A 16,525-nucleotide genomic window follows, 5' to 3' on the forward strand; every position below is an offset into this window, starting at 1 on the left:
GAAACCTGTCATTTGGCCACACTACATTTACGAATCAGGTAAGTTTTTAAACATGCAGTTTAATTTTTCTTCATTTCCTAAAGCTTTGGACATCATCTACAATATATTCATGATAATATTTGTGTGTTTGGCCTGCACTTATTCCTCAAAAAAACATACTTTTCGGCAACCAGAGAAATCGAAAAACGATTATCATACGAATAACGGCCACATTTCTCATGATTGGTGTTCTATTCGATAACCGATTGAAGGGGTCAGCTGTGCTTAACTAGTTCCTGTTAACTCAAATGAATCTGTTAGGCGTTTTAAATTGGAGTACCTGACGTTGATTTAATTCGAGCTCAAGCAACATTTTAAGATAGACCGCCTCCAATTTAAAAAAAATTTTAGAAAACACTCTAATTTTTAAGATATATTTAAGTAATCAACTCAATCTAAAAATAAATAAGTAATGCGAAAGTTCCTGATGCACCACTGTTAATTTACATTACAGTAAAATGTAAAACTTTGTTGTTTCAAGTTGTGTCCGACAGACGCCAGCTGTCACGTTTTAGTTGCGCTAAAATTGTTTTTGTTTACAATCCAGTTTCGTTACATTTAAATTATTATCCTCTTACCCCGGTTGTGAATGCATAGAAAAAATACCATAAAATGGCTGTAATCATTGCTGTTATTATATAATTATATTTGCTTCCAAACGATAATCGACTAACAATTACTGAAAGTTCCTTTTCTGGCGGCAGCAACAGCAACAACAACTAACGCTTCGCTTTGTTTACTTCTTGTAGAGAGGCAAGTTATTATTGTGTATATATTGGTTAAAAATGCGTGCGTCATAATTGGTAAGGTAATTACGCCACCCACTTCCTCCACATGCACACCAAAATAGCACAAGGGTTGACATCCCATCCCCTTGACCCTGGCTATTGATTTTGTTGTTGCACGTGATGCCAAGACAAAACTCAATAATATCTGTGTGTGTGACTATGCGATGTTGTGCATGTGTGAGCAAATGTTCGCATTACAATTCAACGGCCATTTTGGCTAGAGAACGCGACCTACCGGCCTAGAAGTGAAGCAAGCACAGCTCATTGCTGCTTTGTGAGCCACTGGATAAGCATCAAAATTTATTTGTTTAAACTGTGTCATTTAGAATACATTACAAAAAATTATCCAAAATTTATTATTTTTGAAATTATCCGTTATTTTACATTTCTTTTCAAGGTAAGCGCAAAATACTCGTTTCATGGATTGTTAAAAATTATGCAAGAAAAACAACAATAAAAGTGTCAAACGTGTTTAGTTACCTCTTTGTTGGTAGTCGAACGATAAACGAATTTATACACTATTCTATATGTGTACCCAACTTGTTTGATAAGCAAGCCATACCATAGTTAAGATATCTGTCCCTTCCTGACAACACACAACTTTAAAAGTCCCCGAGCCATGTTGTACGCCTTCGGTCAGATGCCGCCCAAAGCGGCAAATCAAATTCAAAAATTCAATTTTGCCGAGTTGCGAAACTTTGCCCGAAGCACGCTTGTGATTAGTCATAATGATACTATTAACAGAAGCATGATGAATGCAGCTGTAGCCCATCAACTACAACAACGATACCAACAGCAGCAAAAACAGCAACAACAACAACAACAACGACTTCTACATCATTATCATCAACGATGCGGTCTACAATTTAAAAAGGAACTGCTGTGAGTGCGAATGTGATAAGCCCTTTATTTTGGAATAAGTTCTATGTGTACTCTATGTATTATCTGCGTTGTCATCTGAGTGTCTTCGTGATAACGAACAGAACGCGAGGCGAGACTCGAGTTCGAGTGCACGCCGTCTCTTCTGGCCAGTTAGTAGTTCTCAATCAAAACATATACATATGTATAGTGATTACTATGAGCCGACGATGTGCGATAAGATATACCTCGCAATTATACGAGTAGTATATGTATGTGTATATACACATACATACTATATCACAAAAACCCGACGAAAATGACTTCGACACACTCTGCATATTATTCATTCATTCAGCAAATTCCGCAGCCTTCGTTTATAAATTGTAATTTGCACGTCTTTTTCTCAATTGCAGTCGCCCTAGGGTTCAAAGTACCAAATTATCAGTTCGGGGCATTCAAACAGAGGCAATGTCAGTCAGCATGTTCTATTCCATGTACGCGTATCTCTCGCATATACCTCGTCTCCATGCGCTCGGTATTGCGATATTCGCTTATGTCGTGTATTACCTCATTCAGGTGGTAAAGGTGAGTCTTTCTCATATCGTTTATTACGTAATCTCGTTTGAATGATATCTAAATCGCAAGATGATATTTAAACTGCATGTCACCTCACAACTATATATGTAACTATAGCGACCGATTATTGCCTGCTCTGAGGGACCATTCAAGAAGTATCTGATACGCAAGATGCCCACGCTGGAGAACAAGTATTGGCCAACTTTCTGGTGTGTGGAAAGTCGTGCTCAGACAGTTCTTGCGAGCCTGCTGCGCTCCCAAAGTTTGCCGCGCGTCAACTACCGCAGGTAATGATCTTGATGACCCTTTTCGATTTATAGTACATCAATTTGATGCGCTTTATACATATGTATGAGAGCAGAAGTTTAAAGCGAAGCGGTTTTAAATCTTGATTAAACACAATTCGCGATGGCCTTCAACCCATTTACAATCTTGGGTATTTATAATTTGAAATACTTTAGAACCTCAGAAAGATGTATAGTATTTATATATGTACATATAGAAAATAGATTACCCAGCGATTTTAATCGGTTATTGAAAATGATGCAATTGTATGGAATATGCAATTAATATATAAAAATGTTTGGGAGACTCATTAACATTTCACAATCACAATGATCGTGCTAATTTTTCCCTAATTGGTGCAACCTAACAGTTGATTTGCGTTTAACTGAATCTTTTCATAAAATATACAATACAATATAATATACAATATAATATTTTTTAAACGACTGTTGGGCTTTTAGTGAATAGTTTTCAATAATCAGATTTTTGAAATTGTGTTCATTTAATTTAGATAAAATTAATTGAACAGATTTAGAGCAAACTTTTTAATTGACAAACATCTTTATACGATTATGGTGGATGTGCAATGAAGCGTACTTCCAATTATTGTTGTCCAACTATTATAAATCCAAATTAATTATAGAATAAAAGCCAGTTTCTAATTTTGTATATGTAAATTACCTTTTTTTTAGAGAAATTTTGAGCCTCAAGGATGGCGGCGAGGTTGCTCTGGACTGGATGGAAGAGGGCTGTGACGAGAGTGCTCCCTGTGTGCTAATATTGCCCGGACTGACAGGTGAGAGTCAGGCGGAGTACATCAAGTGCCTAGTCTTTGCTGCTCAACAGGCTGGCATGCGGGTTGTTGTATTCAACAATCGCGGTCTTGGCGGCATCGAACTGAAGACGCCAAGACTTTACTGCGCTGCCAACTGTGAGGATCTATGTGAGGTTGTGCAACATGTGCGACGCACGCTGCCCGCCCACTGTAAACTGGGCGCCACCGGAATATCCATGGGTGGCCTCATACTCGGTATGAACATAAACAATAACCAAATTGTTTACTATGTGGTAACACATGTGTTGGCTTTATTCAGGCAACTATTTGGCACGCAAGAGTGACGAGGCGCGTATCAATCTTTCGGCTGCCAAGATTATATCGGTGCCTTGGGATGTGCACAAAGGCAGCGACAGCATTGAGAAGCCAGTCATCAATAACTTGCTAGGACGTCATCTTGCGGGTAGCTTGTGCCGCACTTTGCGCAATCATTTGGAAGTCTACAGAGATATCTATCAGGACTCTGACATAGATATACAACGCATACTACGTGTAAGTACTATTTTAAAGCACTTCCAGCAATAATAAAATGAATACTTATTTGCCACTAGTGCAAGACGATTAAAGAGTTCGATCAGCTGTTTACGGCCAAGCAATTTGGATACGCCCATGTCAATGATTACTACGCGGATGCCACTCTGCACAATAAGTTGGATCACATTTCGGTGCCATTGCTCTGCTTGAGTGCAGCTGATGATCCGTTCCAGCCATTGGATGCCATACCCATTAAGGCGGCCAATCAATGCACTCATGTGGCAATTATAATTACGGCCCGCGGCGGTCATATCGGTTTCCTTGAGGGCTGGTGGCCATCAACCAAAGATCAGTACATGTGCCGGCTATTCACCGAGTACTTCACCAAGGCGCTCTTCGACGAGGATGGTGAATTTGAAAGAACCGCCAACAAAATGCACGAGCATTTTCTTGCCAAACGCACTGTTGAGCTGGGCTCGGATGCTAATGTGCCACCAGCAGTTCTATTGGTGGACAAACCGGTCGAGCAGCTGGAGCACAAGGTGAAGCTGATGTAGATTGGCAACGGCCAAACACAAGAAGCATCAAAAACAACTTATTAACTAGATATATATATAGAAAATATCTGCGCGTATGTATTCCGATTGCCAGTGTTGTAGAGTTTAGCTGGAGACTTGTGATACTATGAATTGAACAATAATCCAATGGGTTAAATTGAACTTGTACTTGAACAATTAACTAATTAGATATTCAACATTTCGACAGCCGTTAGAAACTATACCAAAATTATCGCTAGAGCAAAAATATTAGTCACATATCAAATTGGAACAGTGAACCAACAAAAGCTTTATAATTAATGATAATAATAATACATAAAAATATTTATATTTTAGTAGATTAATCGCGAACGGAAAAGTAATAACTATGACACAGAACAATAATCTTACTCAAAACATCTATTTTTTTAAAATTCAATATATATATATTTAATTAATAATAATAATAATAATAAAAAATACAACGCTTAACGATAGTACTCTCAGTTTTGAACAAAGTGTATGCGCGTATTCCGCTATCTCCAAATTGTAAAAACGAAAACAAAGAGCGAGCGACTTGAAAAAACCATTTACAGCTAAAACACGTACGTATTATGTACTATATAGTATATATGTATATGTATATAAAAAAGAGAGTTATTTGGGTTGAATCTGCCTAAATGGGCTTGTAGAGCAGCGTGGTTACGTATTTCTTGCGATAACGATGTGTGGCACTGAGCACCATGACGCCGTCTTTGATGGAGAGCGCATACAAGTGGTTCAACATGACATGGTTGGGTTCGGGCAACAAAGTTGGCTCGCACTGCAACAAATGATGGAATTGTCAGTAGTGTATAAACTTGGCTAAGCTCAAGTACTCACCGATAGCGGAGTGTCTTTGTTGAGTATAACCTGAAGCAGATGTGGCGGCAGCACAGGCGGACCCGATACCTTCTCCCAGGGCTTCACCTGCGGCACCTCCTGTGAGTACTCTCTTTCCGCATAGTTGGGCACGTTCTCGCTGTCTTTGGCCAGTGCTTGGAATACCTCAAAATCGGAGGCACGTACCGACACCAAATTGTTCTTTTCGCCCTCGTCGTTCTCCACACTTTTCTATATGACACAACGAAATTGAAGCGGGCAATAAACTTGTAATTAGAGCACAAAGCAAAGCCAAGCAATTAGTGCAGTTTCGGGTGTTCAATATTTGTGGCATTGCCAACCCAACTGAAATCCAAAACACTGATGTGTCGTCGCTTCTCTCAGCTTTGTTTACAGTCCAGCGGCTCGTTGATTACACAACACACACTCAATAGTGGAAAAATAGTCAACTGCGTCATCAATTGTAAACATTCTCGCTCTCATATCGATTTTCCCCCCACTTGAGATTGCAAAACTTACCAATTTGGGATCGTGCTTCCATTCGCCATCCACACAGAACTTGTACTGGTGATCGCCTTCGGGTAAGTCAATGATGGTCACAAAATTGCCGTGACTGCGTACCATCGGTATGGGTTTCCACTTGGAGAATGTGCCCGATATGGTGACATTCTTGCCACCGTAATCCCAACGCAACACTGTCGGCAGCGCTGTTTTCTTTGGCTCAGCATCAGGGTCGCCTAGACCAAGTGATCCTGTTGCCTGCGCCAGTTCGTCGTCGTTGTTTTCGTCCATTAGTAAATTGTTGTTGTCTCGCTCAGCTGTTGCTGCTGTTGTTATTGTATCGTTATCTGATGTGCGCTTAGCGCCAGCTGCTGCTCTCGTATAATACGGGTCTTCGTCTTCTTGCGACGAACCCTCGGTTAAGACTGCCGTATGTTTTTTATCGAACGAGAATGCTTGCCCGCCGCCTGCTCCAATACCGCCCAAAGCTGCTGCTGCTGCGCCCGCGCTTCCCCCGCCCCCGTTGCCCCCTCCGGCCCCACCGCCGCCACTTGCCAGTACCGAGTCGCGAAAATGTGCGGGAGAACTCGGCGTTGAGAGGTCGGTCGACTTGTGACGCTCTCGATGCATATGCACAGTCGAGCTGCCCGCGTTTCCCATATTGCTTGATGCAGCACTTGCTAAATCGTAGTCGCTCTCTTAAAGCGCGCTCTCTCTCTCTTTTGGAGGTTACTTAAAGCATTTAATATTGGACGTTTGTTTTTTTGGCACTTTGTTTTACTTCACCTTCCGTTTATTGTTTTCAATGTTGTTGCGTTTCCGCGTTCGTATAAAAGATGTTTGCGTAGTATTATTATTATTCGTTGTAGACAATATTTGGCAATTTAACTTTGATTTTTTTGTCGTATTATTTAATAGTTTGTTTTCGTCGTAAAATGGCTAATTATAATTACAACTAACTACATATGTGTGTGCACATATATGTATGTCATTTATGTCCGTAGATATGTTTGTGTGTATTTGCAGCTCCAATTGGACTACTGATTCATTTGGCAAGAACGTTACAGTGTCGCATGACAAATTGTTATCGACCAGGGCGGCAAATACTGCTAGTTTTAAAATTGATTTGATATCTCCGTTAAACAAATCTTATGCAAAACAGAAGGAACTGAATAATATATATAGTCATATATTGAAAGTAAACTTTTATTTTCAATTAAATTTATCAAATCGAAGAAGTTAAATCATTTGAGCCGGTTCCGCTGAGTTAATGTTAGTGTCGCGCATGCAGCCCTGCGCAGATATGCAAGGTTTATGTGTGAAAGAAAAAAAATTAGACGAAAGCAGATAGAGCACATTAATTAAGCATATTACTCCATACATAACATACATAACAATGGCCGAATTGGTGAAAGACTGGCTGGCGGATTATCAGCGCGCTCGCCGTCAGCCAGCCGAGTCCGAGGCATTTGTTGTGGAGCATGAAACGGATCCCGAAATTGCCGAGGCCATCTTTACGATATTTAATGAACGGCAACGCAACGAGGACCTGATCCACGATATATGCCAGCAGCTCTTGGCCTTCTATCGCGCCCCCGAGGTAGCGCTACATAAATTCCCATTGCAATTCATACCCGTTTTGATATACACGTACCTTCATGCGGTGGCCGCTGGTGACAAGAAGGCGTCCCGTGGCGTCGAGACACTGCTAATATGCATTTACAATGGCGAGGTGTCCACCGATGATGGCGGCCAGAAGGTAGTTGCCTTTCGGATGCCAATACTGGCCCAAGCGTCCGTCTACCATGAGGTAAAGAATCTGCCAATGACGGATCTGAGGCGCTGGGAGGAGAATTGCAATCGGGAGGTCAAATGGGGGCCACACTTGCGCATTGAATCGATCAATGCTCAGAACCGGATGCGTATCTTGACAGCGCTCCTTTTCTGTTACAATCAGCAGGTGAGCCTCACCCAAAAGTCGTCGTTGCTGCATCTATGCCGTGTGACATCGCAGCTGGTGAATCAGGGCTTCACCACTAAGTCGGGTCATGGTCATCGCATGAGCTATGGGTAAGCACATAAAACTAAGCCATTGCCACGACTCACCTTTGCTCAAGTGCAAGCCAAGTGGCTTGCTAATTACATGACTCACCTACAAACCCATTTGTATCGTGCAAATTACTTTTTGAGAAGCCAATTTGTATTTCAGTTAGCTACTAGAAAAAATTGATTAACTGAATATTGCTTTTGTAGATCGGATCCAGCTACAGGTGCGACATTTCCTAAGCCTTCCTCACCGCGCATACCGCTCTCTGCATCCTTTCTAATCGAACTGGTGCACGCCATCTACTATGCGATGTTCAATGGCTATGGCACGATTGCCATACAGACACTAGAGGACATACACAATCGTGCCAGCTACGAGATGTATACGGAATTGATACTGGTAACAAATGCGGTGCGAAATTCGCTGCACGCCAATCCATCTGGTCAGCCCAATGATGGACCAATGGGTCTGAGTGTAGCGCTGACGCCGGCCACCAACACGGTGACCACATCTGTCTCGAAGTCAATGATCACAAACGCATCATTCCGTACGAAAAAACTGCCCGATGACATACCCATCCAAGTACAGGATCTCACAATGCCACAGGCCCCACAGCAGCTGGCTAGTGTATCAGAGGAAACGGAGCCGGGTGCTAAGGAGTCGCCATCGACCAAGGAAAGCAGCGGCACACGCACTTCGATCATTAGGCCAAGCATGGAGGGTATAAAAGCGCAGGCACACAAGGCACTTATTGCTGGCTTCAAGAAGTCCAAGGATAAGGAGAAGGAAAAGGATAAGGAGCCGCCGAAACCACCACAACGTAAGTTTGACAAGCACACGCAGAGGAACTCACTGCTGCAGCTGCAGTCTCAGACAACGGATGATTACGAGAAGAGTCCGCTGACGGTGAGCAAGTCGAAGACATACGATGCCGTCGGGGATCCGCAACCCACCGACATGCTGCCAATACAAACGCTCTCGCTGATCAATGAGAATGGCAGCAATAGCTTCAGCATCGATAGCGACATGAATGATGGCATTGCTGCTGTCCTGGCTGGCCAGGGCAACAACGTTCCAGCCGGTACCATGGCCTCGATGAACAGCAACACAACGTCCATCACGAGCAGTGATTTGTTGACCAAAAGCTTTGATTCCAGCGTCGAGATGACACCGATGGGTCACAGCAATAGCAATGGTGGCAAACTGGCCGAACATGGTCTGGAATAGTGTGCGTGTCTGTGTGCAACCATTCCGAGTTCATTAACAAGCCAAGTGTAGCCAAAATACATGTATATTTATTATGTACATCATTACTACATATGTATGCTATATATTACGATATTCGCACGTTACCTTTTGGGTATTAACTGACGAACAAAACAGGGGCTATGTTGGGGAGTTATGAACTGTGTAATTGTAAATCGCTGTTTATCGCAGAGTAATACTTAAAATGTTTGAATTTGTTAAAGTTTATTGTCACTCTTAGTTGTTCGTATGTGGCGCATGTACGCATTGTATTATTGTATTGTATTCTAATTGTTGGTAAAATGTACATTACTAATTATGTAATTTTCGTTTAGGTTTAAGCGTTCAAAGTCTTACACACATACACAAAACATACACCCCACACATAAATAAACAATTATACATACAACTAATATAGCCAAGTAACCGCAGCTGTGCAGCTACTCATTTAAATGAAAGTTTACTAATTCCAAAATGCTACAACGAATAGCATTTCCTTGATGAATTTAATTGTGCAATTATCTGGTTCAAGAATTCGTTATAATGAATGTAATCCTTGGGTACAGAATGTATGTATCCTTTTCCAGGAGCAGGTTCCAAAAAAAAAAACACATTTGTTAAGCAATTGCAACGTATACAAGACATACCATAATCCGTATATACAAAAATTACATATGTATTAACATATACAATTCAAATACATACAAAATATTTATTGAACGTTGACTTACAACCAATGTTAATATTGATTTAAACTAAAGAAATATATATATGTATACCTAAATGAAAGGGAACTGACGAATGAGTGTTATGCTACTTAATCATTGCGACTTTATCCGCTTTCTGAATTTTCCCTGCAGAAAGATGCGCGGCACATCGATTCCCTCTTTCAGATTTAAGGTTCGTCGATGCACATAGTTATTGCTAATCACCTCGAAATCGCTGTCGTTGAAGAGCTGTGCCAATTCCTGCTCAGCGAAGTAGTAACTGCGTGTGCCGTCCTGCCGCATATAGAGATTTTCGGCAATTTTGTGGCCCGGCTTGAAGCGCAGTTGTGCCATATCGTAGAGCCCATAATCTCGGAACAACACCAAGCCACCAGGTTTGAGCAATTTCCCAAGGTTCGCAATTACCGCTTTGAATTTATCCGGATGAATGGCGGACAGTACAAAAATCATTGTGCACACATCCAAGCTTTCGGGTGCAATGTGCTCATGAACCTGTTGCGTCGTAATGTCACATTGAAACGCTGTTATGTGCTTGGTATCGTAGAGGGAATTGGAACGCACAAATTCCACAGCACGTGGAGAAAAGTCACAAGCATAGAAATAGAATCCAGCATTTGTTTGCTCCTTCATCTGTTCCTCTAGTAATGGAAATACTAGATTTCCAACACCGCAACCTATTTCCAAGAGGGTACGCTTCTCCTGTGGACCAGTTTCTGCACTCGCCTGGTCAGCCAGCAGTTCCTGGAATTCACGCGTTGTCCAATGACGATCTTTAAAAAACCGCGTTTCATTTCTCTTGTAGAATAAGTCCCAGTGTCTCTGGGCATCAATTTCCAATTTATTCGCTTTGAACTCAGGCACCAGGCGCTTGTTTTGCTCTTCTAGCTTATCTCTTTCGTCAGCAGTTAGCTCTTTCGTTCGATTAGTAATTATATCAGGTTCCATTTCATTTAGGTTTTAAATAATACGGTTGGATTATAACCCGAATACAATAAACAGCATGTGCTGTGTGGCCAAAACACTATTGCGATAGCCCGCTCATACATTGTTTGTTTACGTCACAATTTCATATTTGAGAACATTTTTTAAATATTTCATCCGCTCTGGACTCATTTGATAAAGCTCTGCAGCCATTATCAACATCCAATAACAATCAATATCTATCATTATTGTTTTTACACTCCAGTAAAGCAAAGAGGAAATTAATTATGTGTTGCGCTATCTTGTGAATTTTTTTTCCTATGCCGCACAATATCGGCTAATCGAGAATTCCTCAACGCACCCATGTGTTTATTATTTATCGAAATCATAATTTGTAGTTTTAATCGATATTCACTTCGATTTAATAAAAAGACCGTTGGAAAATAAAATTCAAATTTAAATATAATTACAGTTAAACGTGAGATTTATTTATTGGGCTGTGAATTATTAATAACTAAAGTCTCGAATTATATGTATGTATTATTAAGAAGATAACAAGTAACAAAAGTGAAACTACAACAGTAGTGTCGATTTCAATGGTCTTTGATGGCCAGGTGAAGAAGATGACCGATCTTATCTTCCCATTATGGTGGGTTCATCCGCCATGGCAAGTTCATCATTGGGTGCCTTAGCACCCTTCTTCTTACCCGAATACCACAGGAACATTAAACCGCACAGAATATTAACCCCAAATGTGAACCACGCCAGAAAAACGCCGTAGCCCCAGCTAGAAAAATAAAATTAATTTTGTCAATAACAATAAATTTGAATATTAAAAATATACTTACGTCAATTTCGCACCATCCGGATATGCATAGAACAAATGTGTACGGGTGTAGTCGAGAGAGGAGAACAACACTTGCAATACTACCAGAGCTGTGGATGCAGCTACCAAATGAATGCCACCAGCTAGACGCTTAAACATGTAGCGTGGATTCATAAACGTATAAAAGGAGAACACTGCTCCCAGGCTCATGACGAATAGCGTGATGCAGGCAAAAGATGCCTGCGTCCGTATGTAATCTGCAATGGGGTACCACATCACTACCAATAAAAAACTGCAAACATCTTTGCTATATTCTTGATGTACTTACCCATTAACTCGTCATCGAAACCTGGTTCACTGCGTAGCGTGTTGGAGTTGGGGAACATGTCGATGTACTTGCAACGCGCTATTCAAGTGGGTAATTAATAGATGAACTTACATCATTTGGAATTACTTACGGTAGGGTATATAGCTGTAGAAGTTAGTCTGCCCGCCTCCCTTGGGCGGCTTCGGTGGCACCAGTATCAATATGACACGCTCATCGTTGAGCACATAGGCGGGAATGCCAATGTCTCGAATGTAGGTGCCCAACAGGCGCACCACCAGCGGATACTCCGTCCAGTTGCCAAATATGGACAGCTGTGCCACCTCTGGTATTACATAGTATGACCAGGTGTTGTTATACTTGACCTTCTGCAGAGCTGTTCCAAATGTTTTCCTATCAATGATGCCCTTAACGTCGAGCGGATTGATTTCAATGGGTTTGGCTAAGGTCGCATTTAACTCGTGCTGACCCAGCTCTGCGGATATGACGAGCTTATGGAAGGCTGTACGATAAGTTTGGAACTCCTCTTCTTCGCCACGTGCCCAATGGGCAAACATGTGACGTCTTGCAGCCTCAGTAAAATTATCCGATGGCTCTAACTTTTCTGCAGCGAAATTTCGAATGAACTCCATGTGCGAGAGATTGCGCTTGGCATCGTTGATTAATGTTTGCGAGGTATACGACATGGAGCTAAAGTTGCGCACCACCTGGGCATTGCTCAAGGCATTCGGAACGATCGAGTTCCGACAATGGCGCCACAGTCCTGAGTGTGAAGACATAAAGAAGCGTCTCGATTCCGGTATGAAGATGCCTGTGAAGGATCAAAATGATTAACGCAAGTAAAGTGATTGTGCAATTGTATACATACCTGTGCCGCCAGATATGATAATCCAGTGATCCGTTGAAATGGCCACAATCCAAATGATGAGCGAGAGAACCATCAACAAGCTACAGCCGAGGAGGACACGACGCTGAAACATGTATGCCTCCATAAGAGGTCGTCTGGCCTCATCTCGGCCAATGGTCGAGGTTGAAACGTCGCGTATCATTTTTCATCCACCTTCCACTACTTTCTACGGGCTTAGCAGTTGTGTGGCCGACTGTTTGCGGTCTCCGGACGATACCAATGGGAAATCCACACGCACATGGGACAGGGCACGTTCCTGTTGAATGTCATGAATGAGTGTAAGGCGCCACAAAGTAAGTTAGTTAAACAAATGAAGCACATTAAGTATACGTATTGCTGTCGCTGAGTAAATGAAGTCACATTGCGTATACGCATCGTTGTACAAGCCACACAGCAATTTGTGCTGCTCGTGCTCGCGTATGCTTTTCGGTGTGTGTGTGTGTGTGTGCGTTCGCGTTTATTCTCTCACATCGTCATAATTATAATTCAGCAGGTGTTTGGCGGAATTTACGCGATTTTCTTTTATATTTTACCACTTTTTTCCGCTGTTTCTCTTCGAACGGATTCTCGCTATAGACTATTTTTAGTTCGCAAGCTCAATATTTAAAACATCATATTTTACGCACATTTTGTCTGGCACTAACCATTAATTATGCTGCTTTGGAGAATTTATTTATTTACATGTTGACTCTGGCGTTGACGCTTTGCCAACGAAAACGATTTGAAAACCGTTCTATGGTGGTTTTTTTCGTTTTATTTTTCACTTTTTTCTTTCACTCTGACAGAAATTAAGCAAATTAGTGAAGACATTCAGAAAAACCAAAAAACAACAAATTGAAAAATGAGAAGAAATAATGCGAATTCTTTGAAATAATGTTCCATACTACATATTTATTATTTTTCTTAAATTTTAATATTTTGTATTTTTTCTTATTTTTTTGTGTTTGAAAATATTTGTCGAGAATTAGGTGCGCCAGCGTGGGAGTCTACGGTGACAGCGGGGAACAGGACGGAGGAGCTGTCGTATGCGTGTGAAAGTGCCATACAGTCAAAAGGCATGTGTACATAACGTGCACATAGTCAGGTTTTTCCTTTTTCCTTTTTATTTATAATATGAATATACTTAAATTGCTTTGTTTTCCCATCAAGATAATAAAGAATATACATACATATATAAAGATCTGGGAAGAATGTGTACATAATAAAATGTGAAATGTGCTGCGCATTTCGCAGCCAAAAGATGTCATTTTAAACATGGGGAAAACCCCCTCGCACAATTTGCATTAATAATGGCCATTAAGAAAAAGTTATGATCCCATTTGTATTTGGTTTTAATGACACAATTAATTGCAAAACATTCTCTTCTCTGACTTCATTCTCTAGTGATGCGTTCTTGTTGATACGTCGTGCTACGGATACGTTGCATGCCACACTTTCAGTGGGGATCCAAGATCGCTTCCGCAATGTATTTTTAAACAAACTGCAGTGGAGTTGCATTTACGTCATTCGGTTGAAGTGCGTCATTTGCCACATTTAAATAGGCAGCGAGATCTCACTCGCTCTCCATCTTTTTGTGGCAGAGTTCTATGCACGTGTGTTTGTGTATAAAGATTACACCCACGAGTGCCACAGATTTGTATACCCGGGACCCTTAAGGTGCAAGGGTATGAGGACATGATGACTAATTTGTGTAAGAGATAAAATAAGGAATACATCTATGTATGTACATATTTAACACAATTACTCTGCCATTCAAAATCAATGTTAGGACTTGAACATAGATCACATTTGTAAATTAAAAAAATTAAAACCCAAAAATTCCTTGGCTTAGCCGCTAAGCCTTAGCGTATTAATTGTAATCCTGTATCAATGTATGTATCCATGATGAAATGATGAGGTATCTCGCCGTCGTATATAATTTAGCATAGCTTTTTTACTTTTGTTTTTTTTTGTTCGTGGTTTATTTTCTCGTTTATTTTATTTTGTGTTCGGTACCAAAATTTTACTTTACGCGTTTGGCGCGCTCGCCATTTGTTTTAAACAAATTTGTCTTAACATTCACGTATTTTTAGACAAAATGTACAGTTAAAAGTCTGAATACACTCTCAGCGTAATGTATTGTACAATGTGCATATATCTTTCGACCTGGCGGATTGACTGACTGCCTGACAAAACCGCCGAAATGCTCATTTTTCACATCTCGTTGTCTCATTGTTTGCTTGGGGCTGCTTTTCACATATTGACACTTTTGACAGGGCAATTTTTTATTTATTTATATGTATGTAGGATTTGTAATGTTTGAATTATATGTATTTTGAGCTCGCCCACACAATCGCACACACAAACACACTCTTGCATCTCAATCGAAAATAAAATAAATCTTATGCAAAAAAGATTGTGGTCAAGATTCATTCATTGCAATTGTCGCGATGCTGCACTTAATTTGATTTATTTTTGTTTCAGTTAAAACTTTGTATAAATCAAGGTCTATCTGTGCGTTGCATTAAATTCGAATTTTAAATTACAAGTTTTTGAATGCATCGTAAATCGTAAATCGCCACGTCTCGATTTTAACTGTCTCGAATGTGTTTACAGTTTAGATTTTTATCGTTATATAAGTGCAGACACACAAAACATAAAGCGAAGAATGCGTTAGAATAATGACTGCAACATTGTTTACCATTAAAGCTTCCGATCTTGCACAAAAGTTATAAGTTACGGTCGATCGATTCGCTGGATTTTCTTTTGATTTGTTTAGCTTATCGTTCAAAGCGCGCACGATTTGAAAATGTGAAATTGTTGGCTAGTCTCTCAACTAAAAACCAATGCGATAACAAATAAATAAATATACTATATACGAATACTAGAGCTAAACGAAGACGTTTAAAAATATAAAAGCGATGGAGGAGGCGATGGCGTTCACGTTCACATTCACGTTCACGTATACGGATTTTCCACAATACAAATCAAAATGCGCACACAGAAGACGACGGACGTTGGGAGAGATTTGGCGATCGCCGCAAAACACAGCCGCTGACTACTACTACTGCTGATGCTGCTGCTACTGCTGCCTGCCTGCTGGCTAATGCAGAGCACAATCACAGACTGACTGACTACTCTACTAGCGACGAGCAACAAGCAACAAGCAGAAACAGCGAAACAACGGCAACAGAGCCAGGCAGAAGCAGCGCCAGTGGTTGCCCTGGTCGCGATGGCGTCGATGGTGGGAGCACGATAAAACAAAAGAAGGCATGAGCAGCCAAGGAGCGAAGCACCCCATCTACGTTTCTATTGTTGCTTGCGTTTGGCCGGCGGCTCTGATTTGCGAGCGTAAAAAGGCCCCGCAACATAAACATAATTGCGGCGTTGGCGGCGCGCGTTCTACATACAAGAATTTTGATATACAATTTCGGGGTGGCACCAGACAGACACAGACAGACTTTGTTGCTTGCTTTTATTTCAGTTTTTCTTTTTTGTCATTATGGCACATGTGTGTAGCATGCGTGTATAAATAAATAAAACCAGTGCATGCCACCTGCAGAAGGCATTGGTAATGGAATGGTCTTAAGCCCAACAAAGCATATAAGACATGAGAACAGCATATCCCGAATAATCGCGACGCATGAACTCTGCATTGTCGTGAATCTTTGCGTCATCGTTTTTTAATTGCACCATAAAAACAATAGCCAGTGCCTTGTGGCAGTGGCAGTGCGTTAGAGCAATGTCTGTGCCTGTGTGTGTGTGTGTGT

General features: G+C 41.0%; 7 protein-coding genes across 9 annotated transcripts in view; 3 read left to right on the forward strand and 4 right to left on the reverse strand.

Annotated features, from left to right (window-relative positions):
• LOC133844128 (proteasome inhibitor PI31 subunit) overlaps positions 1–16,525 on the forward strand; it is a 90,934-nt gene that overhangs the window by 55,226 nt on the left and 19,183 nt on the right. The window lies entirely within an intron of this gene.
• LOC133844130 (uncharacterized) overlaps positions 1–16,525 on the reverse strand; it is a 52,701-nt gene that overhangs the window by 34,074 nt on the left and 2,102 nt on the right. The gene's annotated exons all lie outside the window — the stretch shown is intronic.
• On the forward strand, positions 1,078–4,963 carry LOC133844117 (phospholipase ABHD3). Of its 2 annotated transcripts, none has more exons than XM_062277965.1 (6): positions 1,078–1,224; positions 2,102–2,273; positions 2,382–2,551; positions 3,242–3,579; positions 3,644–3,876; positions 3,936–4,963. In XM_062277965.1, exons 2-6 carry the CDS (start codon positions 2,157–2,159, stop codon positions 4,413–4,415), a joined length of 1,338 nt encoding a protein of 445 aa, XP_062133949.1. In that variant the 5' UTR covers positions 1,078–1,224; positions 2,102–2,156; the 3' UTR covers positions 4,416–4,963. The 2 variants fall into 2 exon arrangements, with proteins under 2 accessions (XP_062133949.1, XP_062133948.1); XM_062277964.1 differs by having other exon boundaries at positions 1,112–1,709.
• LOC133844127 (5'-AMP-activated protein kinase subunit beta-1) lies at positions 4,797–6,785 on the reverse strand. The gene is made up of 3 exons (XM_062277978.1): positions 5,796–6,785; positions 5,277–5,507; positions 4,797–5,217 (listed from the first exon to the last, which is right to left on the reverse strand). The coding sequence occupies exons 1-3, from the start codon at positions 6,435–6,437 to the stop codon at positions 5,071–5,073; spliced, it is 1,020 nt and encodes a 339-aa protein (XP_062133962.1). The 5' UTR covers positions 6,438–6,785; the 3' UTR covers positions 4,797–5,070.
• Positions 7,031–9,682, forward strand: LOC133844116 (hyccin). The gene is made up of 2 exons (XM_062277963.1): positions 7,031–7,847; positions 8,031–9,682. Exons 1-2 carry the CDS (start codon positions 7,174–7,176, stop codon positions 9,049–9,051), a joined length of 1,695 nt encoding a protein of 564 aa, XP_062133947.1. The 5' UTR covers positions 7,031–7,173; the 3' UTR covers positions 9,052–9,682.
• On the reverse strand, positions 9,745–10,754 carry LOC133844139 (tRNA N(3)-methylcytidine methyltransferase METTL6; the record flags this gene model as incomplete). Its single annotated transcript, XM_062277992.1, has 1 exon — positions 9,745–10,754. A coding segment is annotated over one exon (864 nt), but the record flags the coding sequence as incomplete, so codon positions are not given.
• LOC133844121 (uncharacterized) lies at positions 11,180–16,227 on the reverse strand. 2 transcript variants are annotated; one of them, XM_062277969.1, is made up of 6 exons: positions 15,457–16,227; positions 12,738–13,032; positions 12,003–12,680; positions 11,873–11,950; positions 11,567–11,822; positions 11,180–11,505 (listed from the first exon to the last, which is right to left on the reverse strand). In XM_062277969.1, the coding sequence occupies exons 2-6, from the start codon at positions 12,916–12,918 to the stop codon at positions 11,352–11,354; spliced, it is 1,347 nt and encodes a 448-aa protein (XP_062133953.1). In that variant the 5' UTR covers positions 12,919–13,032; positions 15,457–16,227; the 3' UTR covers positions 11,180–11,351. The 2 variants fall into 2 exon arrangements, with proteins under 2 accessions (XP_062133953.1, XP_062133954.1); XM_062277970.1 differs by having other exon boundaries at positions 11,567–11,801; positions 15,457–16,220.

Source organism: Drosophila sulfurigaster, chromosome 3 (assembly GCF_023558435.1).
Source record: "Drosophila sulfurigaster albostrigata strain 15112-1811.04 chromosome 3, ASM2355843v2, whole genome shotgun sequence".
In the NCBI taxonomy this organism is placed as follows: Eukaryota; Metazoa; Arthropoda; class Insecta; order Diptera; family Drosophilidae; genus Drosophila; species Drosophila sulfurigaster.

Coding starts and splice junctions, on each gene's coding strand:
- LOC133844116 (XM_062277963.1), top strand. CDS start 7,174: ATGGCCGAATTGGTGAAAGACTGGCTGGCGGATTATCAGCGCGCTCGC. Junction 7,848..8,030: donor GGTCATCGCATGAGCTATGG/GTAAGCACATAA, acceptor TTGCTTTTGTAG/ATCGGATCCAGCTACAGGTG.
- LOC133844121 (XM_062277969.1), bottom strand. CDS start 12,918: ATGATACGCGACGTTTCAACCTCGACCATTGGCCGAGATGAGGCCAGA. Junction 12,681..12,737: donor TATCATATCTGGCGGCACAG/GTATGTATACAA, acceptor GATCCTTCACAG/GCATCTTCATACCGGAATCG. Junction 11,823..11,872: donor TTTCGATGACGAGTTAATGG/GTAAGTACATCA, acceptor TTTTATTGGTAG/TGATGTGGTACCCCATTGCA.
- LOC133844117 (XM_062277964.1), top strand. CDS start 1,447: ATGTTGTACGCCTTCGGTCAGATGCCGCCCAAAGCGGCAAATCAAATT. Junction 2,552..3,241: donor CCGCGCGTCAACTACCGCAG/GTAATGATCTTG, acceptor CCTTTTTTTTAG/AGAAATTTTGAGCCTCAAGG. Junction 3,580..3,643: donor CATGGGTGGCCTCATACTCG/GTATGAACATAA, acceptor GGCTTTATTCAG/GCAACTATTTGGCACGCAAG.
- LOC133844127 (XM_062277978.1), bottom strand. CDS start 6,437: ATGGGAAACGCGGGCAGCTCGACTGTGCATATGCATCGAGAGCGTCAC. Junction 5,508..5,795: donor GGAAGCACGATCCCAAATTG/GTAAGTTTTGCA, acceptor TGTGTCATATAG/AAAAGTGTGGAGAACGACGA. Junction 5,218..5,276: donor ACAAAGACACTCCGCTATCG/GTGAGTACTTGA, acceptor CATTTGTTGCAG/TGCGAGCCAACTTTGTTGCC.